Below are 24,054 nucleotides of genomic sequence, written 5' to 3'. Positions count from 1 at the left end.
CCGTCCTACCGGCACAACGTCAACAGTCTATGAAGAGAAAGAGAATGAAGTTCATGTGAAAGACACAAACAACTTTGTTTTCTTCACTTTGAGTTCCATTTGTTTCTGTCCAAAGCCACACGTAGGTTTCTGTCCAAAGGCACATGTAGGTGTAAAGCTTTTAATCGTCAAAGTTCAAGTTAGTTTGACATTTGTAAAGGTTTGCATAACGGTTACAGCAGATGTTGGCTGAACAACAAAAGGCAACATGCCAATTTCATTTAACTTCTTTTCATTTCATCGTCATACACACAGTCATTGACACACACACAGAGGAATGTTCAGTACATTGAAGATGTGCATTTTGTTCCTGAGCTGGGCTCTGACAGAGAAGAGAAGGTGCCGTCTAAAAAGATTTTAGGATTCGAAGAAGGACCGGAGAAGGTTATATACTTTTACCAACAAACAAGAAACCCTTCAAGCACAGAGGAACTGCATAACAGCTGCTACACAGAGATGATTATTCTCAAGAACCTAAGCGTGAACCTTTCCAAGTCTAAGTTCTTCATAGTCAAGCCCAACTTTTAGTTTTGTTTCCTGGGAGGTCACCTCACCCCACCTTAAACCTGGACAATAGTGACCCGGAGACATTCCATGGCCCAGAATGCTTTTGGTCCCGTCTCTGCCCTTTACAGCAGTCCACAGTACGTCCTGCGCTTTGATTGACAGGTGGCTGTGCACAGCAGCTGTTCCTGTGGAAGTGAACTCACTCAAGGGGTCAGATACTCAAATGAGAGCCTGTGGTTGGCTGAATAGATGAAACGATGCTCAGATGAGACGAAGTGATTGGTTGTGACCGTTACCCTAATAAGATGCACCACAATGGCTTCATGATCATTTTCATTGGTTGATTCTTTATTATGATTGGGTAAGGAATATCTGTTCACTTCACTGATTGGACACAATGTGTGGCCGTATAACCTTTACTGGTCAGTACATTTATGACCATGACACAGCAGTCCATTCTTGCCCATCTTTCTCTTCTATTTTTTATTTACCCCCCCGCCCCCGCTCTCATCACCTCTCCTCTTCTCTCTCTCCAACACCTAATGTTTCTCTCTCTCCAACACCTAATTTCATCCCCTGTCATCTCCCTCTCTCTCTCTCTCTCTCTCTCTCTCTGTCACTCCCTTCTTCTCTGAAATCAGACCCTTTCTCCTTCAGCAGTGTGATGCTGTGGCGTTCCCATAAATCGCCCTCTCCTCTATAACCAATTTACCCCCCCGCCATCAATCCCATCCATCTGAGCAGTTTAATGAGAGAGAGGTAGAGAGAGAGAGAGGCTCTTGGGTGGGTGGGTCCAATCTATACAATCTCTCTTCTCTCCTGGTCCTTCCAAATCCAATAAAAGCAGATATGTGAACTCTGTGTTCTCTCGCACACACACACACACACACACACACACACACACACACATACACACCCTACTCTGGTCTCACATACACACAAGCACATATCGTATTTACGCATGTGTATTTACAATCATATCAGTTATCAGCTATGTTATGCAGCACACACACACATAAACACACACACACACACACACACACACACACACACACACACACACACTCATACACACACACACACACACACACACACACACTCACACACACACTCACACACACACACAGACTGACTGACGTGGCATCTTCACTGGTGGAATGTAATGTCTGTAAAATTTAAAATTAGAACACATGAAAATAAGTGAGAGAGAGAAATGAGAGAGAGAGAGAGATAGCGATGAAAAAGGCCTTATGATAACAGGTATAGAGAGACAGAGAGAGGAGAGAGAGAGAGAGATGGAGAGATGGAGAGAGCGATGAAAAAGGCCCTTATGATAACAGGTATGGAGAGACAGAGAGATAAGGGGTCAAGGCTCTTCCTGCTGTGTGTTTTGCTAGTTGTAAATGTGTGTGTCCTCATGGTCTTTCACTTTTCATTTTCCTATTTTATCTTTCCTCTGTATTTCTGTTTCCATGGTGATACTCCTGTCATGACACCCCCAACCCTTCCTCCTCTCTCGCTTCGTCTCACTCCCCCCACATATCTCCACTACTTACACTCTTTCTTTTTTCTCTCCATTTATCTTTCCTCTTTCAATCTCTCTCTCTCTCTCTCCCTATCTCTCGCTATCTCTTTCTCTCCCTCTCCCACTCAGCTCTCTCTCTCTCTCTTTTATCTCATCCGTCCTCCACTACCTGAGGTCACAAGTCATCTATATCTCTGTCTCGCAACTTCTCCCTTCCTCTCTCCTCTCCTCTCTATCCCCCTCTCCCTAAACCCTATTCCACTTCTGCCCCCCTCCTCTCTCCTCCCTCCCTTCTCTTTCACATGGTGACAGTGTTCTATCTGTCTCTCCTCCCTCCTCCTCCTGTTGAAGGAGTACCCCCCCCCCCCCCCCGAGCTGTGTGACATACCCCTGCAGTGATGCAGTCTTATCTGGCCCAGGACGCTGACGACGACCTTGAGTTCCTCTTTCTCAAGTGACAGCTGCACGTCTCAGCGCCTCCTTAGAGCTGATTCCACAAGGGCGTTTCTTTTATTTATACATTTATGTCTGTCAACAAGAACACTTTATCATCACGGTCATACGTATATATATATATATATCTATGTATCTGTGTATGTGTGTGTGTGTGTGTGGATACACACACAAACACACACACACTCACACACACATTCGGATACATAGATGGATGGAATAATTGATCGATTGATTCTTATATGGCACTGACAGATACAAAGACTGATTGATTGAATGATTGATTCTTACATGGCACTGACGGATACAAAGACTGATTGATTGATTGATTGATTGATTGATTCTTGCATGGCACTGACGGATACAAAGACTGGGCTCAATTTTCTGCTGAGATTGCCTAACACATTACCAAGCCAATGAGCTCGTCCAAACGGCTCAAACCCCTCCCACTTTCTAATCACCTATCACCTATCCCGGGGACTCAGTGCAGTGGAGGAGTGTGTGTGTGCGTGTCTGTGTGTGTGTGTGTGTGTAGCCCTCAGTACAGTGGAGGAGTGTGTGTGTGCGTGTGTGTGTGTGTGTGTGTGTGTAGCCCTCAGTGCAGTGGAGGAGTGTGTGTAGCCCTCAGTGCAGTGGTGGAGTGTGTGTGTGTGTGTAGCACTCAGTGCAGTGGAGGAGTGTGTGTGTGTGTAGCCCTCAGTGCAGTGGAGGAGTGTGTGTGTGTGTGTGTGTGTAGCCCTCAGTGCAGTGGAGGAGTGTGTGTGTGTGTAGCCCTCAGTGCAGTGGAGGAGTGTGTGTGTGTGTGTGTGTAGCCCTCAGTGCAGTGGAGGAATGTGTGTGTGTGTAGCCCTCAGTGCAGTGGAGGAGTGTGTGTGTGTGTGTGTGTAGCCCTCAGTGCAGTGGAGGAGTGTGTGTGTGTGTAGCCCTCAGTGCAGTGGAGGAGTGTGTGTGTGTGTAGCCCTCAGTGCAGTGGAGGAGTGTGTGTGTGTGTAGCCCTCAGTGCAGTGGAGGAGTGTGTGTGTGTGTAGCCCTCAGTGCAGTGGTGGAGTGTGTGTGTGTGTGTGTGTAGCCGTCAGTGCAGTTGACCCTGGTGTCAGGAGTGTTCAGAGAGACTGGCATAGTGGCCTGGAAGGGTTGCCATTAGTGGAGGGTTATCTATGTGTGTGTGTGTGTGTGTGTGTGTGTGTGTGTGTGTGTGTGTGTGTGTGTGTGTGTGTGTATGTGTGTGTGTGTTTGTGTGTGTGTGTGTGTGTGTGAGTGTGAGGGTGCGTGTTTATCTGAACGTGTGTGTATATTTGAACAGAGACTGTTGGCATTGTTGCCTGAACGGTTTGCTGGCTGGAGCGTGCGGGAGTAAGGTGGCATGACTCGTTGGCAGCGATTAGAAAGGGCCCGCCGGCTCCAAATCCATAATGCCACCCTGCGGTGTGCCACCCTGAGTGCCCAAGAGGGACCTGGCAGCACCGTGCGCCAAGCACTTAGCGCGACAGCCATGGAAGGTAGTTGTCGTTGGGGGTGACAAGAGCGCATGTTAGAACAAGGCCCTGGCCGTCTGCAATTAAGTGCTCAGCATACACACACACACACACACACACACAGACACACACACACACATACACACACACACACACTCACTCACACACACACACACACACACTGGCCGTCTGCTATTAAGTGCTTTAAGCCCCGTGGACACCCAGCTCTAAGGGCCCTCAGCTCCCACTCAAAGAGCTGTTGACGGCCTTGAAAGGCCTCTTAAGCGGTCGAATGCCCTGTCACTAAACGCTGAAGTGTGGCAAAGCCCTGAATCACTTCATTTGTAAATAGTCTCAATCAACCAATCACAGTGCCCCTTAGCTGATCCAAATATCCAATCAGAGAGCAGTGATTTCAGCGAATCAGAAACCTCATAATCAGTGTGAAGACAGTAATACGCCTTAAAATAAAATAAATCAGGCTGACAGAAGTTTCACTTGTTTTCACAGTGTTGATGGCAGTGTCTAAGGTAACAATTTACAAACACTCCATTCAATATACACCCACCTTGCACGTGTGCACACACACACACACACTCACACAGACATAGACATCCCCAGGGATATTTTAAACTGGACTTAGGTCATGCTCTCACACCTGTCATAATTGCAGCAACATTATTCACCCACACCAGCTCACACACACACACACACACACACACACACACACACACACACACACACACACACACACACACACACACACACACACACGCACACACACACACACACACCTCCCATGACCTCCCCACCACAGGGAGAAAATCAGCTATAAAACATGTTTATTGCCCCGCGGGCTGTGGATGACACACACCTGGTCCTCGCATGCTGATTCGTACACACATACGAAAATAAAACTGGGGTCATAGTTCAAGTTCAACAAATTTGCTGGGTAATTTTGTCATTTTTGGTGTTCACTTAATTTTGATCGGTGGTTGCTCTTTAAAGAGTTGAAGCTGAAATGCCTGAAAAATGTATGGTTAGATAGTATATTTCTGCCGTGTGTTGCCATTTGTATGGTTGTAGATAATAGTGTATATTGTCTAAATGATGTTTTTCTGAGTCATCATTAGGTGACTTTAGGAATTGGAGAAAGAACATGTTTCACTTGGTTCACTTAGGTGCCTTCTTAGGTGCCTACACATAGTGTTCACTGAGGTACCTTCTTAGTTGCCTTCACATAGTGTTCACTTAGGTGCCTTCTTAGTTTCAGTTTAATACCTTTTTAGGTGCCTTCACATTGTGGGCAACATTGTGTGACTTTAGGAAGGGGGGAAGGGGAGAGACTCATGCAGCATATACGTGTGGCCTGTTTACCTGATTCAGTGACATCTAACGCTAAATATAAACCCCTTTACTGATACTCGAACAAAACCCTTACCCGAAGCCATCTGATACATCATGTGGTAAGGGAGGAGTCATATTGTGTGTGTGTGTGTGGTGTGTGAGTGTGTGTGAGTGTGTGTGTGTGTGTGTGTGTGTGTGTGTGTGTGTGTGTGTGTGTGTGTGTGTGTGTGTGTGAGTGTGTGAGTGTGTGAGTGTGTGTGAATGTGCCTATGTTTGTGTGTGTGTGTGTGTGTGGGGGGGGGGGGGGGAGTGTGTTAGTGTGCGTGTGTTTGTGTGTGAGGGGAGGGTATGCTTTTATAAAGTACATTTGTAATCCAATAATCGTGTCATCACACTGCAGTTTAATCATTTAGGTGTGTGATTGTGTGGCAAAGAGAGAAACAGAGAGACAGAGCGTGTGTGTGACAGAGGTAGAGATAGATAGATAGATAGATAGATAGATAAATAGATAGATAGATAGATAGATAGATAGAGAGGGGTAGAGAGAGAGGGAGAGAGATAGATATAAATAGAGAGAGAGATAGAGAGCGAGAGAGAGAGAGAGAAAGAGAGAGATAGAGAGAGAGAGCGAGATAGCAGCTCTGGTATGGGAACTGTTGCCTTGTCACTGTGCATGTGTGCAGGCTGAACGTTCCTGTCTGTCCTCTAACAATTATGACTGTCTGACAGGTGGACGCTATAAATACACCACGGCCCTGTCTATAAACACACACACACACACACGCACGCACGCACACATGCACACAAACTCACTTCAATATGCGAATAAGCACACGCTCACGCTCTCTCACTCTCACACACACACACACACAATTGAAACACTTTCATCTGGGCTTTAAGGCGCACACACACACATACACACAATTTAAACACTTTCATCTGGGCTTTAAGGCACACACACACATACACACACACACACACACAATTTTAACACTTTCATCTGGGCTTTAAGGCACACACACAGTTGCAGAAGCAAAATGTGTATGTATTTCCCTGTGTGTGTGTTTGTGTCCTTGTTGATATCTCAGTAATAACATGAAGGGAAAGGGATGTCCCTTCAAACCATGACCATTTCATGTGTAAGACAGCTGTAGAAAGAGGCAAGAAGGAAACAGAAAAGAGTGGATGTATAAGTTGAAACCCGGCACATCTTATTTTCATTTTGAATACTGAGAGCTCCAGTCTGTTCTTAGTCTGTTATGTTAGCCTAAGTACCCCTGTGCATTTCTGTCCTATTAATACCCCAGCTCCTTCTAATACCCCTGCTCCTCCACTTGGTAAGGATCAGGTTTTGGGCTCAATTCATTCAGCATCCTGGAGGATTATTTAGAAGTGGGTTCCCTCATTTATAGTGATGGTCTTCCTGTGTTGTTTCACTGGGCCATACACACATATGTTAACAACACACACACATACACACACACACACTCACACACACACAAACACACACACACACACACACACACACACACACACACACACACACACACACACACACACACACACACACACACACACACACACAAACACACACACAAACATACAAACACACACACACACACACACACACACACACACACACACACACACAAACAAACACACACACACACACACACACACACACACACTGAGACACAGACACACACATAAACACACACACACACACACACACACACACACACACAAAACACACACACACAGAGACACACACACACACACACACACACACACACACACACACACACACACTCACACAAAAACACACACATGTGCAAATGTACACATTACAGATGCATTCCTTCACCCAAAACACTCGGTTCTATTTCTGAGGAGACTGCCCCCCCCCCCCCCCATGATTGCTGGTCAGTGGGCGCCCAAAGGGGACGGTGTCGTCAGGGCTTCCCCAGCTGTTGGGGTGGTGGTGGGGGGTGTCTCTGTGACCATTACCCCCCGCCACACACACAAACATACATACACACACACACACACACACACACACCACCCCCATGGGAAACAGAGCTATGGGAGGCATTTCGCAGGGTGACCTCATTTTTAAAAAGGGGGACAAAAAAAGCTGACTGTGGCTCCGAGATAAGACGTACACACACACACAGACCCATACACACACGAGCATTCACACACGTACACACACAGAGAACTGTCTGACAGGTGTGAGCTCAAGTGTTCCACACACTGACAGACTTCAGTGAATACCTTCTTGTGTGTATGTGTTTATGGGTGTCTGTGTGTGTGTGTGTGTGTGTGTGTGTGAGTGTGTGTGGATGTGTTTATGGTATTCTGTATGTGCATGTGTTTGTGTGTGTGTGTGTGTGTGTGTGTGTGTGTGTGTGTGTATGTGTTAATGGATTTCTGTATGTGTCTGTTTGTGTGTGTGTGTGTGTGTGTGTGTGTGTGTTTGTGTGTGTGTCTGTGTGTGTGTGTGTGTGTGTGTGTGTGTTTATGGGTGTCTGTGTGTGTGTGTGTGTGTGTGTGTGTGTGTGTGTGTGTTTGTTTATTTGTGACACCATTAGAGTGGTCTTTCTTCTTCAGAATATTGGTAATGTAGTCGTATTATGTTTTGATGGTGTGGGGGTTCAGTGCGGTATTTATTACCAGTGTTGTGTTTGTTGTTTGTGTGTGTGTGTGTCTGTGTGTGTGTGTGTGTGTGTGGGTGGGTGTTGTGTGAGTGTGTGTGATGATGAGATGGTGTCAGGAGTATCAAACTCAAAACAAGTCAGACATGTCATCTGTGTGTCCGTCTCCCTCCTTATTCTGACTTTCATTTCCTCCTTTGCAACCCCCTCTCCCTCTCTTTCAATCTCTCCCTCTCCCTCTCTTTCAATCTCTCTCTCTCCCTTTCTTTCTCTCTCCCCCTCTCCCACCATCTCACTCCCTCTCTTTCCCTCTTTCTGTGTTACGTCCTCCCTCTTTCTCTCTGCCTCTTACTCTCGCTCTCTCTTTGCCTCTTACTCTCTCTTTCTCTCTCTCTCTCTCTGCCTCCTACTCTCTTTCTCTCTCCCTCACTGTCTCTCACTCTGCCTGTCACTACCTCTCTGTCTTTATTCATCTCCATCTTCACCCCTCTTTCCTTCTCTCTTTCTCTGAGGAATCCTGCTCTCTCAGCTGTCCTCTGGTGTCTCATGGCTCCCACATTTAGCCTCCTTAACCCCCTCCCCCCCCCCCCCCCCCCCCCCTCCTCCATACCCCCCATCCCGTTCCTCCATTCCTTCCCCTCAACACCTCCCCTCACATCTCATCTCCTGACGGAGGCCTTAGGGCAGAGGGCAGGGGGAAGTGTGTGTGTGTGTGTGTCTGTCTGTGTGTGTCTGTCTGTGTGTGTCTGTCTGTGTGTGTCTGTCTGTGTGTGTGTGTGTGTGTCTGTGTGTGTCTGTGTGTGTGTGTGTTTGTGTGTGTGTGTGTGTGTCTCTGTGTGTGTGTGTGTGTGTGTGTGTGTGTGTGTGTGTGTGTGTGTGTGTGTGTGTGTGTGTGTGTGTCTGTGTGTGTGTGTGTGTGTGTTTGTTGAAGACGTAGGGGGGTATTAGTATCCTGGTATAACCAGACCCAAATTCCCTTTGTGAATAGATAGGGTCTGGCCTCGCTCCACTGGGGATGGTTTCTAGTCTCTAGTGCATCCTCATGGGCGTCGACTTGGGATTCACTCTGAAACCATTGGACCAGCCTTTAACCAATCGTCATGGATCACTAGACATCCTACTTCTCCACTAACGGTGCAAGCTGATATATTAGCCTTTTCCCAAACCCATTAAGGAAACAATGGCTTTGCCCTTGATGATTACATTAACACGTTCTTCTTACTTCGGCTTTAATTCTTCGATGTCTGCTAGCATTGCTACTACTGCTTGTATTTCTTGGTCCAGTTCTAGCATTGCGGCCATTGTTACAAAACAAATGCTTCACTTCGAACGTCATCGCACTTTGCCACCCCCTCTGGTTGCTGATTGGTCCGCTCTTCTGAGAAGCTGAGCGATTCATCTTGTGGAGAGGGCTTCCAGGCTATAATCTCAGTGCAATAGGCGGGCGGAGCCAGGAGCCAGGCTAGGGTATTAGCCCCCTGGCTAAATTTGGGCATGCTATACGGGTGTGTGAGCAGAGGGCCCACTGTTGAACCTGCTGAAGCTAGCTTGCTCTGTCTGCCTCTCTCTCTGTCTCTCCATCTCCCTCTGTCTCTCTGTCTGACTCTCTCTCTGTCTCTCCATCTCCCTCTGTCTCTCTTTCTGCCTCTCCCTCTGCCTCTCCCTCTGTCTCTCTCTGCCTCTCCCTCTGTCTCTCTCTCTCTGCCTCTCCCTCTGTCTCTCTCTCTCCCTCTCTCTCTGTCCCTCTCTGCCTCTCTCTCTGTCTCCCTCTGTCTCTCTGTCTGTCTCTCCATCTGTCTCTCTCTCTCTGCCTCTCCCATCTCTGCCTCTCTGTCTCTCCCTCTGTCTGTCCCTCTTCCTCTCACCCTCTCTCCCTCTCTCCTTCTCTCCCTCTTTCTGTCATTCTTTCTCTCTGGCCTTCTTACTTCCCTCCTACCCCCCTCTATATCTTCTCTCCATACCCTGTCTCTCTCTCCATCCTTCTCTCCCCACCCCTCTCTATCGCTCTGTCGCCCTCCTCACTCTCTGCCCTTTACATCAGATTACAGGACACACAGACATTCCTCATCGGCCTCATCCTCTTTCTCTCGTCCCAACTCTCTACATTCATTTTCATCTTCCTCTCCAGAGAAACTGATCTTTTCTGCAAAAGTCGCCTTAGTGTGAAGTTTTCTCAAACTTACCCTCTGCCTTGTCAACAGAGGAGTCAGATCTTTATGGTCCTCTTCCTCTGTCTGTGTTTTTGAACTGGTTCAATGTCTCTCTTTCTTTCTTTCTTTCTTTCTCCCACACTAATCTTTGAGTGTCGTTGCCAGGTTTAAGACCACTGTTAAAAGAAAATCAAGTGATCGAGTTCGTGGAAATATCAACTGCAAATGTGAAAAAACATTTCTCTCTGTCTCTCTCTCACACACACACTACTTATTTTTCCTCCCTTTGAAAAATCTCTCTCTCTGCCTCTTGGGGGTGCTGTTTGCCTTACCGAAGCTCCTATGTGTGATATGTATGTGTCTGAGAGGACAAAAGACTATAAAACTAATGCCATCTTTCCTGTTTTTCTTTCTTTTCCCTTTTTTTTCGCCTTTCCTTTGTCTCTCCCCTCTTCCCTCTCTCTCCCCCTCTCTCTCCCTCCCCATCTCTCTTCCTCTCTCTCAGACGTTCACGGCCTGGTGTAACTCCCATCTGCGTAAGGCTGGCACGGCGATCGAGAACATCGAGGAAGACTTCAGGAATGGCCTCAAGCTCATGCTGCTCTTGGAGGTCATCTCAGGTAGCCACGGCAACAGCAGACCTTTAAAGGAGGGATTTATTTTTTTTGAGGGGGGGGAGCATGATTTTCAAAAACATACAATGACCAACAGACAGACATCACATGAGCCACAGCCGAAATAGAATAATTGATTCAAAGTTGGGTCCGAACTGGAATAGCAACTTATAAGCAATCTGTGCATACCTGTGAATACAATCTGTGCAAACCTGTGCGTACATGTGCATACAATATGTGCATACAATCTTGGCATACTTGTGCATTCAATCTGTGAATCTGTGCATAAAATCTTTGCATACCTGTGCATACCTGTGCATACCTGTGCATACCATCCTGGCATACCTATGCATACAATCTGTGCATACCTGTGTTTGTGTTTCACAGGCGAGAGACTGCCCAAACCTGACAAGGGCAAAATGCGCTTCCACAAGATTGCCAACGTCAACAAAGCTTTGGACTTTATCTGCAGCAAGGGGGTCAAACTTGTGTCCATTGGTGCTGAAGGTGAGTGTTTGCGTGTGTGTGTGTGTGTGTACATGCGTATACCACATAATAACTTTTTAGATATTTTAAAACTGAAATATCACATTCAATGTAAGTATTCAAACCAATATCACATTAGTCTAAGTATGCAATCCAAGCCATTACGTTGAAAGAACAGCCAGTAGAGCTCAGATACTGCATTGCGTTCAGACGCAGAAAGCTACAAATTATTTCTGCTGCATTGAAGAATCCTAGAGAGTGACCTCAGTGAACTCAATGACCTCAGTGACCTCAGTGACATCAGTGGCCTCCGTAACCTCAGCGACCTCAGCGACCTCAATGACCTCAGTGACCTCAGCCACCTCAGCGACCTCCGTAACCTCAGTGACCTCAACGACCTCAATGACCTCAGCGAACTCAGTGACCTCAGCCACCTCCGTAACCTCAGTGACCTCAGCGACCTCAGTGACCTCAGCGACCTCAGTGACCTTAGCGACCTCAGTGACCTCAGTGATCTCCATAATAACATAAAGTTTGTAACAGCCTAGACTCTTCCTAGAGCTGGCCACCAGGACAAACTGAGCGATATGGGGAGAAGAGCCTTGATAAGAGAAGTGATGGAGAACCATATGATCTCTCTGACTGAGCTCAAAAGATCCTGTGTGGAGATGGGAGAAACTTCCAGAAGGACAGCCATCACTGACGGCAGCCTCTCCTTAGTGAAGAAGCACGAAAGCCCACTTGGAGTTTGCAATAAAAGCACTTTAAGCACTCTTGGGCTGTGGAAAACAAGATCCTCTGGTCTAATGAAACCAAGATTGAACTGTTTGGCCTCAATTCTAAGCATCATGTATTTAGGAAACCAGGCACATCTCATCACCTACCCAAAACCATCCCAGCAGTGAAGCAGAAATGGCACAAAATTTGCAATGATTTTGAAAACCCTGAAGTGGCTAGGGAGGGTTTGCATGTGGAAAAGTGTTTGTGTGTGTGTGTGTGTGTGTGTGTGTGTTTGTGTGTGTGTGTGTGTGTGTGTGTGTGTGTGTGTGTGTATGCAGATATATGTGTGAGTATGTATGTGATGTGTGATTTATGTGTGTGAAGGGGGTAGGCAGGGGTTGCATATGGACAAGGGTGTGTGTGTGCGTGTACGTGTGCGTGTATCAAATGTGTGTGTGTGTGTGTATATAAATGTACATGGCTGCGTGTGTGTGTGTGTGTGTGTGTGTGTGTGTGTGTGTGTGTGTGTGTGTGTGTCTGGCTGAAGGGTAAGGGAAAGGGGAGCTATTAAGACAGAGTATGAGAGTATGAAGACCTTGGTAATGGCAAATTGTTTATTTCCATCAAAACAGTACATGCCGGTCCAGATGACCTCTGTTGCCATGGTTTCCTGTCAAAGCCAATGCCTGTGTTCTCTCTCCCCATAGAAATCACAGACGGAAATTTGAAGATGACCCTGGGAATGATCTGGACAATCATTCTGCGTTTTGCCATCCAGGATATATCTGTGGAGGGTGAGCACACACACACACACACACACACACACACACACTCACACACACACACATAGGGCCCTATCTTGCACCCAGCGCAATTGACATTGTCACCGACGCATGTATCATTCTTATTTTTGCACCCGGCGCACAGCGTGATTTTCCCTCCAGAGGCGCGCGTCGAAATGAACTTGCGCCGAAATGGGCAGGGGGGAACAGAGAAGGCGTTTCTCAGGCGCAAGTGGTATTTTGCAGTTTCAAAACAACAGTGCGCCGTAGACCAGAAAAAACCTAGTCTAATGTCAGAGGCGCTTTGTGTAGAGTCTGTGGCGCGTATTCAGACGCTATTTTAAGGGCGCGTGCTTGGCCGTATAGTAGGACCTACACTTGTAGTAGGCTACACTTTACTTCTCTCGTCTACACGAGAGAATTACACCAATTTTTTGGCAAGCCATATATAATTACAAGGAAAATCAAGTATTTACCACATGAGGAAATCACTGTGATATCCATATCCAAGATATTTTAAAAATAGGCATACATCTAGCGTACACATTGACCCAAATGATTCAGGTTAATTGTAATGGCGGTTCAAACCAGACTGTTTTACACAACATTACCATGAATCATGGATGTGTCAATGACATAAATGAGGATAGATTGGAGGACTTTAGAAGACGTGAGGTTGAACTGCATGTGGCGATGCCATTAAACCGAAATGCCCCAGCAGCAGCACGAGAGAGGAGAGCTCACCTGACAGAAGCGCTACTTCCTCTATAATGAGGTAAGCAAACCATTGCCATCTCCAGAGTATTGCTTGAGCAAATTGCAATATTATTGCCATGCATACATAACCTAGTGATTCAGTGAGGGTGAACCCAAAACATCGGAAAGTATGTTTTTGTGACTTTTATTTCAAATATGTTGCCACCAAAAAACGAATGCTAGTAACTGAAAAAATACAAACGAGAAATGAAAAGTAGAAACATTTCTCCAAACAAGCATGGGAAAATATTGCCGTGATTGTTTCTGGTAACACACGTTCTGGTGGCCTCTCCGGTCTTCCTCCAGGTAATTCCGCCATTATAATAACAAGCCGCTATGGAATATGCGCTCCTCGCTCTTAAAGGGAATGTGAGATGACGCTCTGATTGGTTTATTGCATATTACGCCCAAACCACACATATGGCTGAGTAACCTCCTTTGGACCAACCCTTTTGACATTTGCGCCGGACGCAAGTGTGTTTTTTCCGCCGTTATAATAGCAAATGCGCAATAGAGCCCGCCCACACAGCTACTTGCCGCTGTCCTATTTGCGTTTCTGATCGTTAAAATAGGGCCCATAGTCTTTAGCACCAATAGAAAAATAATATCTGAATGCATGCGCCTACACAGCCAATTAATACACAAGACTAGTCTCATTGTGAGACTCTCTATTGTGTAAAGCACACTTACAGACATATAATGCACATATACATAAACACTTAAACATTGTAAACGATGTGTGTGTGTGTGTGTGTGTGTGTGTGTGTGTGTGTGTGTGTGTGTGTGTGTGTGTGTGTGTGTGTGTGTGTCTGTGTGTGTGCGTGTGTGTGTGTGTGTGTGTGTTTTTGTGTGTTTGTGTGTGTGTGTGTGTGTGTGTGTGTGTGTGTGTGTGTGTGTGTGTGTGTGTCTGTGTCTGTGTGTGTGTGTGTGTCTGTGTGTCTGTGTGTGTGTGTGTGTGTGTGTGTTTGTGTGTGTGTGTGTGTGTGTTCTATCTGCCCCACAGAGACCTCTGCCAAAGAGGGTCTCCTTCTGTGGTGCCAGAGGAAGACTGCCCCCTACAGGAATGTCAATGTACAGAACTTCCACATCAGGTACAGCACAGACACATACACAAAGACACACACACACACACACACACACACACACACACACACACACACACACACACACACACACACACACACACACACACATACACACACACACACACACACACACACACACACACACACACACAAACACCTGAGACAAATACACATACGCAAACACATACACACATACAAACACACCCCTCATACACAGGCACATGCACACATATACACACAAAAACTCAGATTTAGATTTTTACAAAATGTTTATTTTACGGCCCTTCCATTCTAATTTACTTCCTCACCTAATTGGTCTCTATCCTCTGTTTCCTTTCGCCCCTCCTCTCTTCCCCTTCCACTTCTCTTCCCCTTCTCCTTCTTTCTCACTAACACATCCCCCACTTCTCTTCCCCTTCTCCCCCTCTCTCTGTTTTCAACCTTTCTCTCATCTCTTTCGTCATTCTGTCTACTCTTCTCTTCCCCTCCCTCCCTTAACTTCCCTTCGCTTCCGTTTATGCTCTCATCCTCCCCACCTCACCCCTCACTCCTGCCATCCTCCTCTTTTCTATCCATCCCTCTGACTCTTCATCCTCTCTCCTCTCCTCTCTGTTTTCCATCTGGTCTCATCCATCATCATGTCTTTCCTCCCCCTCCCTTTCCTCTGCTCCCTCGTTCCTCTCCTCCCGTCTCCAGCTGGAAGGATGGCTTGGCTCTGTGTGCCCTCATCCACAGGCACAGACCTGACCTCATTGACTACTCCAAACTGAGAAAGGTGCTCATCTCGCTCTCTCTCTCTCTCTATTGGTCTTTCTTTATCTATCTATCTGTCTATCTGTCTATCTATCTATCTATCTATCTATCTATCTATCTATCTATCTGTCTGTCTGTCTGTCTATCTATCCTACTCTCTCAATCACAACTTTTTCCTCTCCTTTCCTTGTCTGTCCATTTTACTCTTCTCTTTGGTTCTCTGCTCTTTTCAGTCAGATGTATGAACATACCACACACACACACACACACACACACACACACACACACACACACACACACACACACACACACCTCCCTCTAGTATAGAAACTAGGTTGAGGATGAGTCTGATGTATTCCATTTCAAGCACTCAGCCACTTGTTTGGCATATATCACCAGTCGGCTGAAACTTTTACATAAAAAAAAAATCTTTATAACATTTCTGCTTGTAATCTGTTGTACAAAAGGTTATCAATTCCTGTTATTTTATTTATACTGTAAATTTGTTTACCTTTGAACTGGGCCCTGTGTCATTCTCTTTTTTGAACAAACACTATAAGAATCCCCTGATATTCCCTCATTGATCAGTGTGTCTCCCTGCAGGACGACCCCATTGGAAACCTAAACACTGCCTTCGAGGTCGCGGAGAAGTATCTGGACATCCCCAAGATGTTGGATGCCGAGGGTGAGTCTGGGTTAAGCATCACAGACTGAGTCTGCATTAAGCATCACAGACATAGACTGAGTCTGCATTAAGCATCACAGACTGAATCTGCATTAAGCATCACAGACATAGACTGAGTCTGCATTAGGCATCACAGACTGAGTCTGCATTAAGCATCACAGACATAGACTGAGTCTGCATTAAGCATCACAGACTGAATCTGCATTAAGCATCACAGACATAGACTGAGTCTGCATTAGGCATCACAGACTGAGTCTGCATTAAGCATCACAGACATAGACTGAGTCTGCATTAAGCATCACAGACTGAATCTGCATTAAGCATCACAGACATAGACTGAGTCTGCATTAGGCATCACAGACTGAGTCTGCATTAAGCATCACAGACATAGACTGAGTCTGCATTAAGCATCACAGACTGAATCTGCATTAAGCATCACAGACATAGACTGAGTCTGCATTAAGCATCACAGACTGAGTCTGCATTAAGCATCACAGACATAGACTGAGTCTGCATTAAGCATCACAGACTGAATCTGCATTAAGCATCACAGACATAGACTGAGTCTGCATTAAGCATCACAGCCTGAATATGCATTAAGCATCACAGACTGAGTCTGCATTAAGCATCACAGACATAGACGGAGTCTGCATTAAGCATCACAGACATAGACTGAGTCTGCATTAAGCATCACAGCCTGAATCTGCATTAAGCATCACAAACTGAGTCTGCATTAAGCATCACAGACATAGACTGAGTCTGCATTAAGCATCATAGACTGAGTCTGCATTAAGCATCACAGACATAGACTGAGTCTGCATTAAGCATCACAGACTGAGTCTGCATTAAGCATCACAGACTGAGTCTGCATTAAGCATCACAGACTGAGTCTGCATTAAGCATCACAGACTGAGTCTGCATTAAGCATCACAGACATAGACTGAGTCTGCATTAGGCATCACAGACTGAGTCTGCATTAAGCATCACAGACATAGACTGAGTCTGCATTAAGCATCACAGACTGAATCTGCATTAAGCATCACAGACTGAATCTGCATTAAGCATCACAGACATAGACTGAGTCTGCATTAAGAATCATAGACTGAATCTGCATTAAGCATCACAGACTGAATCTGCATTAAGCATCACAGACTGAATCTGCATTAAGCATCACAGACTGAGTCTGCATTAAGCATCATAGACTGAGTCTGCATTAAGCATCATAGACTGAGTCTGCATTAAGCATCATAGTCTGAGTCTGCATTAAGCATCATAGTCTGAGTCTGCATTAAGCATCACAACCATAGCCTGAGTCTCCATTAAGCATTAAAGACTGAGTCTGCATTAAGCATCACAGCTTAACTGAGTTGACTCTTCCTTTTGTTTTTACATCTCTCTGTCTCTCTCTCTCTCTTTCTCTCTCTCCCTCTCTCTCTCTATCTCTCTGTCTCTCTCTCTGTCTTTCTCTCTTTCTCTGTTCCTGTCATGAAGATATTGTGAACACCCCCAAGCCTGATGAGAAGGCTATTATGACTTACGTGTCCTGCTTCTACCATGCTTTTGCTGGTGCTGAGCAGGTGAGCTGTGTGTGTGTGTGTGTGTGTGTGTGTGTGTGTGTGTGTGTGTGTTACAGTATGTAATGCAGTGTAGTAATATATATAAAGATATAAAAAGACAAAATACTGCCCTAATGAAAATTCAACAATCCTGCCACAAAACAATTGAGGTTAATGCAATATACTGTATTTGTGTGTAATGACCAACATCCTTCTCTTCTTACTGTTTTTCTGTCTGTCTGTCTGTCTGTCTGTCTGTCTGTCTTTCTGTCTGTCTGTCTGTCTGTCTGTCTGTCTGTCTGTCTGTCTGTCTGTCTGTCTGTCTGTCTGTCTGTCTGTCTGTCTGTCTGTCTGTCTGTCTGTCTGTCTGTCTGTCTGTCTGTCTGTCTGTCTGTCTGTCTGTCTCGTGCCCAGGCTGAGACTGCAGCTAACAGGATCTGTAAGGTTCTGGCTGTCAACCAGGAGAATGAGAGACTGATGGAGGAGTATGAGAAGCTGGCCAGTGAGGTGAGTGAGTGTTCTTCCACAGGGCCTCCTCGGCGAGCTGTGTGGGCCGAGGGCCTCCTCGGCGAGCTGTGTGCCGGGGGCCTCCTTGGTGAGCTGCGTGCTGAGAGGAGCTCCTTCATGAGGCCTTCAGTGTTGACTGCTGTTCTAAACAGCTCTCTTTAATTTGTCACGTAACATTTTATGTGATGTTAATACTGTGCTAGTTTAAATACATGTAATGCAGTGTAGTAATACTCAGACAACTCAGAGAACATTAGATTGCAATGCACTTCTTCATCACTCTTTTTGACTGTGTTCTCTTCCGCTTTCTCTCTTCATTCCTCCCCTCCCTCTCTCACAAAATCTTGCCTTTCTCTCTCTCCCTCCTCACCCTTTCTGTCATTGTGTCTTACCATCTGTCTCCTCCATTTCCCTCTCCCTTTCTCTCTGTCTCTTCCATCTCCCTTTCTCTCTGTCTCCTCCATCTCCCTTTCTCTCTGTCTCCTCCATCTCCCTTTCTCTCTGTCTCTTCCATCTCCCTTTCTCTCTGTCTCCTCCATCTCCCTTTCTCTCTGTCTCCTCCACCTCCCTTTCTCTCTGTCTCCTCCCTCTCCCTTTCTCTCTGTCTCCTCCATCTCCCTTTCTCCCTTTCTCTCTGTCTCCTCCATCTCCCTTTCTCTCTGTCTCCTCCATCTCCCTTTCTCTCTGTCTCCTCCATCTCCCTTTCTCCCTTTCTCTCTGTCTCCTCCATCTCCCTTTCTCTCTGTCTCCTCCCTCTCCCTTTCTCTCTGTCTCCTCCATCTCCCTTTCTCTCTGTCTCCTCCACCTCCCTTTCTCCCTTTCTCTCTGTCTCCTCCATCTCCCTTTCTCTCTGTCTCCTCCATCTCCCTTTCTCTCTGTCTCCTCCATCTCCCTTTCTCTCTGTCTCCTCCATCTCCCTTTCTCTCTGTCTCCTCCATCTCCCTTTCTCTCTGTCTCCTCCACCTCCCCTGCTCTCTGTCTCCTCCCTCTCCCTTTCTCTCTGTCTCCTCCACCTCCCCCTCTCCCTTTCTCTCTGTCTCCTCCATCTCCCCTTCTCTCTGTCTCCTCCATCTCCTTTCCTCTATGTTTCTGTCTCCCCTTCTTGTCTCTCTCCTCCTCTCTCAATCTCTCTCCCTCCCCACTCTCTGTCCCTCTTCCCCCTCTTTCCCTCCTCTCTCCTCCCTCTCCCAATCTCTCTCCCTCTCCCACTCTCTCTCTCCCCCCTATCTCTCTGTCTCCCCCCCCCCCTCTCTCTCTCTCTATCTCATCCCTCCCTCCCTCTCTCTCAGCTACTGGAGTGGATCCGCCGCACCATCCCGTGGCTGGAGAACCGCGCGGCGGAGCAGACCATGCGGGCCATGCAGCAGAAGCTGGAGGACTTCCGTGACTACCGGCGCGTGCACAAGCCCCCCCGCGTGCAGGAGAAGTGCCAGCTGGAGATCAACTTCAACACGCTGCAGACCAAGCTGCGCCTGAGCAACCGCCCCGCCTTCATGCCCTCTGAGGGCAAGATGGTGTCGGTGAGTGAACTAGTACTTGTACTTGTAGACGCCCACCTCACACGCCTGAGTAAGCGGCCCGCCTTGATGCCCTCCAAGGGCAAGGTGGCACAGCATACTGGCAAGGCAGCACACCACCACTTATACACATACGCACACTGGCCTCACACACGCCTCAGGAACCAGCCCGACATCATGCCCACTCAGGGCAAGATGGTGTTGGTGAGTGGGCACACACAAGACACACTGAACTGGCATGTAACTGTGCCAACACACACATACACACACGTGGAAACACTAGTGTGGCACCAAGGAACCAGCCCAACTTATTGACCTTTAAGGGCATGATGGTGGTGCTGCGGACACACAACACACTAACATGCTAACACGTAGCCTTAGCGGCACTCAAACCACATAAACACACACTAATGCAAGCCACCAGGTGACCACTGCGTGCAAACATGTGGTGTGGAGAGATCTGGTGGGTCAGATTTGTCCTGTTGATGTAGGACATTACTGACACCTGTCTGTGGTGTTGATGTAGGACATTACTGACACCTGTCTGTCCTGTGGATGTAGGACATTACTGACACCTGTCTGTGGTGTTGATGTAGGACATTACTGACACCTGTCTGTCCTGCGGATGTAGGACATTACTGACACCTGTCTGTGATGTTGGTGTAGGACATTACTGACACCTGTCTGTGGTGTTGATGTAGGACATTACTGACACCTGTCTGTCCTGCGGATGTAGGACATTACTGACACCTGTCTGTGGTGTTGATGTAGGACATTACTGACACCTGTCTGTGGTCTTGATGTAGGACATTACTGACACCTGTCTGTCCTGCGGATGTAGGACATTACTGACACCTGTCTGTGATGTTGATGTAGGACATTACTGACTCCTGTCTGTCCTGTGGATGTAGGACATTGCTAACGCCTGGAAGGGCCTGGATCAGGTGGAGAAGGGTTACGAGGAGTGGCTCCTCACCGAGATCCGCCGCCTGGAGAGACTCGACCACCTGGCCGAGAAGTTCAAGCAGAAGTGCTCCCTCCACGAGTCCTGGACTTCAGGTACAGAGCACATCACAACATCACCCTTCCTGATTGGCAAAGGACTTACAATCCCACCAATCCGGAGTGGTAACACTTTATTTGAAGGGTGAGTGCAAAGCACATTCATAAAAACTTCCATGAATAGCTCCATAATACATTCTTCTTAAAGCATGAATCAACATTCATACAGGAAACTGCACTATGGAAGTCCCCTTTTACCCATAGTTTTTTCCACACAACTGAAAATATTGGCTTTGTAAAAGGCATGGACTGGCCCTTAAATTGTAATGAAAACTTCTTTTGTTCAATTAATGAGCTATTTCTTTATCAAAGTAAAACAAATAAGCAAAATAGTCGAGAAAATATGGACACAAGGGAAAGTACCTTTCAATCCAATACTTCAAACTAAATATTTTTAATATATGAATTCATTCTTCACTGCCCATATAGTGATATGACTTGCAAGGCAGCAATCATTATATAATTTATAAAAGGTTGGACACCACCATAGAGTTAAGTGACTCTAGAGTGGCAGTAGAAGGTTGGACACCACCATAGAGTAACGTGACTTTAGACTCTAGAGTGGCAGTAGAAGGTTGGACACCACCATAGAGTAACGTGACTTTAGACTCTAGAGTGGCAGTAGAAGGTTGGACACAACCATAGAGTTAAGTGACTCTAGAGTGGCAGTAGAAGGTTGGACACCACCATAGAGTAAAGTGATTTTAGACTCTAGAATAGCAGTAGAAGGTTGGACACCACCATAGAGTAAAGTGACTCTAGAGTGGCAGTAAAAGTTTGGACACCACCATAGAGTAACGTGACTTTAGACTCTAGAGTGGCAGTAGAAGGTTGGACACCTCCATAGAGTAAAGTGACTTAGGACACTAGAGTGGCAGACAAAGGTTGGACACCACCATAAGTAAAGTGACTTTAGACTCTAAAGTAGCAGTAATAAACGTAGCATTCCATAGTGTATGAGTGTTGATTGGTGCATTCTTGAATGTGTTATGATGCATTCATGTATGGTTTTATGAATGGGCTATGCACTCACCCTTTTTACCTCAGGAGCTAGGGGGTGTGTTTTCTGTGCCAAGTTTGGCACCTGCTAGACCAGTAAATCAGGGCCCGAGAGCACCAGGTGCATGACGGTCTATGAAAGATTGATGCTGTGTTGGGATATGTGTGTGTGTGCGTGTGTGTGTGTGTGTGTGTGTGTGTGTGTGTGTGTGTGTGTGTGTGTGTGTGTGTGTGTGTGTATGTATGTGTGTGTGTTGGGATATGTATGGCCAGGCAAGTGAATAATCCATGAATGCTCTCTATGGGAACACTTTGAAACTCTTCCATAATTGAACACAGGCACCTGCCGTGGTACATGATAAGGGTCTGGTGCACTTGATACCTCTCTCACACCACTTATGTAGGTGCGTGTTTGTGTGTGTGTGTGTGTGTGTGCGTGTGGGCGAGTGTGTGTGTGTGTGTATATGCGTGTGTGTGTGATACCTCTCTCACACCACTCATGTAGGTGTAGGTGTGTGTGCGTGTGTGTCTGTGTGTCTATGTGTGTGTGTATGTGTTGGTGCGTCCGTGCATGCGTACGTGCGTGTGTGTGTGTGTGTGTGTGTGTGCGATACCTCTGATTCTTTTGTCCTGCTTTATTTCATCATCTTGCTTTTTCATATGTCGGACTTCCCTGCACTATTCTTTCTGTGTTCTGCTCTATTCTCTTAATGACACAGACTGTGAGCTCAGCAGGAGACCCGTTATTAGCACCTAGTGTTCTCCAGAGCTTTGAGAGCTTTATTACAACAATATCAGGAAGCAGAATAAAATAAAAAAGTCAGTGGAGTTAAGGTTGAGACAGACACAAATCCAACTGCCCCTCTCTCCATCCAACTTTTTAACAACTATTCACCTCTCTCTCTCTCCATCTCTCTTTCTCTCTCTCTCAGGCAAGGAGGAGCTGTTGTCCCAGAAGGACTATGAGTCTGCCTCTCTGATGGACATCCGTGCTCTGATGAGGAAGCACGAGGCCTTTGAGAGCGACCTGGCCGCCCACCAGGACCGTGTTGAGCAGATCGCCGCCATCGCCCAGGAGCTCAAGTAAGAGACAGAGGCGGAGAAAGAGAGAGGGAGGGAGGGAGGCTGGGATGGAGAAAGCTTAAGCAAGAGAATGACAGAGTTAGAGGGAGAGAGAGAGAGACAGAGAGAGACAGAGAGAGAGGGAAGGAACTCAAGTAAATGGAAGAGAGGGGGGGGAAACAGAGAGGGGGCTAGAGAGGAAATGAAAAAGAGAGAGCAGCCTGGTGAAGTATAGAGGAGCAGAAGGTGGAAATAGAGAAGGGCCTAGACCACCCACCAGGAGCACATATATTGAGATGGAGAGAGAGAAAGGGAGGGAGAGGAAGAGAGGAAGAGATGAAGAGAGAGAAAAGGATAGACAGAGAGAGAGAGAGCGATGAACAGAGGCGGTGAGAGAGGCCCAAGAGCAGAGCTTGACCACCCACTCAGATCCACGTGGAACAGACAGACACAGACAGAGAAAGGAGGGAGGGAGGGAGAGAGGGAGGGAGGGAGGGCAGTATAGTGAGGTATAGAACAGCCGGTGGGTGGGGAGAGTGAACTGACCAAACTACACGACTATATGGAGCAGACTGCAGTTATCACTTCATTTAGACACACAGATAGACTGGCTGACAGACAGGCAGACTGGAAAAGAGACATAGACAGGATAGGACAGAGAATGCTATACATTTAGAAAGAGAAAGAGAGAGAGATAGAGAAAGAGAGCGAGATAGAGAGAGAGATAGAGAGAGAGACAGAGAAAGAGAGATAAAGAGAGAGAGAGGGGGGGGGAGAAAAAGAGAGAGAGAGAGATTGAGAGAGATAGAAAAAGAGAGAGAGAGATTGAGAGAGATAGAGAGAAAGAGAGAGAGATAGAGAGAGAGACTGAGAAAGAGAGATAAAGAGAGAGAGTGAGATTGAGAGAGAGAGGGGGGGGAGAGTGGTTAGGTCCTGAGCCTGCAAGTAGAGGCGAAATGATAAGAACAATAAGAGGCTTATCTGCCCCAACTGTGTCATGTACTTCCTCCTTGTTTGAGGCTCAAGGAACCAAACATTCAGATTGGGATCCATTTCTAACACTGTCTGTGTGTGTGTGTGTGCGTGCGTGTGTGTTTGCGTGTGTGCGTGCGTGCGTGCGTGCGTGCGTGCGTGCGTGCGTGCGTGCGTGGGTGCGTGCGTGTGTGTGTGCGCGTGCGTGCGTGTGTGTGTCTGTGTGTGTGTGTGTGTGTGTGTGTGTCTGTGTCTGTGTCTGTGTGTGTGTGTGTGTGTGTGTGTGTGTGTGTGCACCTCAGTGAGTTGGACTACCATGACGCTGCCACAGTGAATGGGCGGTGCCAG

General features: G+C 46.8%; 1 protein-coding gene across 2 annotated transcripts in view; it reads left to right on the top strand.

Annotated features, from left to right (window-relative positions):
* actn3b (actinin alpha 3b) overlaps nt 1-24,054 on the top strand; it is a 44,040-nt gene that overhangs the window by 9,268 nt on the left and 10,718 nt on the right. For both annotated transcript variants that reach the window (XM_080860152.1, XM_080860151.1), the window contains exons 2-13: nt 10,656-10,770; nt 11,152-11,271; nt 12,678-12,764; nt 14,512-14,599; nt 15,290-15,368; nt 15,950-16,031; nt 17,523-17,608; nt 18,002-18,094; nt 19,384-19,614; nt 20,523-20,670; nt 22,605-22,755; nt 24,009-24,054. The exon at nt 24,009-24,054 is cut by the window's right edge and continues 63 nt beyond it. In XM_080860152.1, the coding sequence (XP_080716278.1) occupies nt 10,656-10,770; nt 11,152-11,271; nt 12,678-12,764; nt 14,512-14,599; nt 15,290-15,368; nt 15,950-16,031; nt 17,523-17,608; nt 18,002-18,094; nt 19,384-19,614; nt 20,523-20,670; nt 22,605-22,755; nt 24,009-24,054 (1,326 nt within the window). The remainder of the gene's footprint in view (nt 1-10,655; nt 10,771-11,151; nt 11,272-12,677; nt 12,765-14,511; nt 14,600-15,289; nt 15,369-15,949; nt 16,032-17,522; nt 17,609-18,001; nt 18,095-19,383; nt 19,615-20,522; nt 20,671-22,604; nt 22,756-24,008) is intronic.

Source organism: Sprattus sprattus, assembly GCF_963457725.1.
Source record: "Sprattus sprattus genome assembly, chromosome: 21".
In the NCBI taxonomy this organism is placed as follows: Eukaryota; Metazoa; Chordata; class Actinopteri; order Clupeiformes; family Clupeidae; genus Sprattus; species Sprattus sprattus.
The sequence above is the reverse complement of the archived record's forward strand: the minus strand, read 5'-3'. Positions and strand labels throughout refer to the sequence as shown.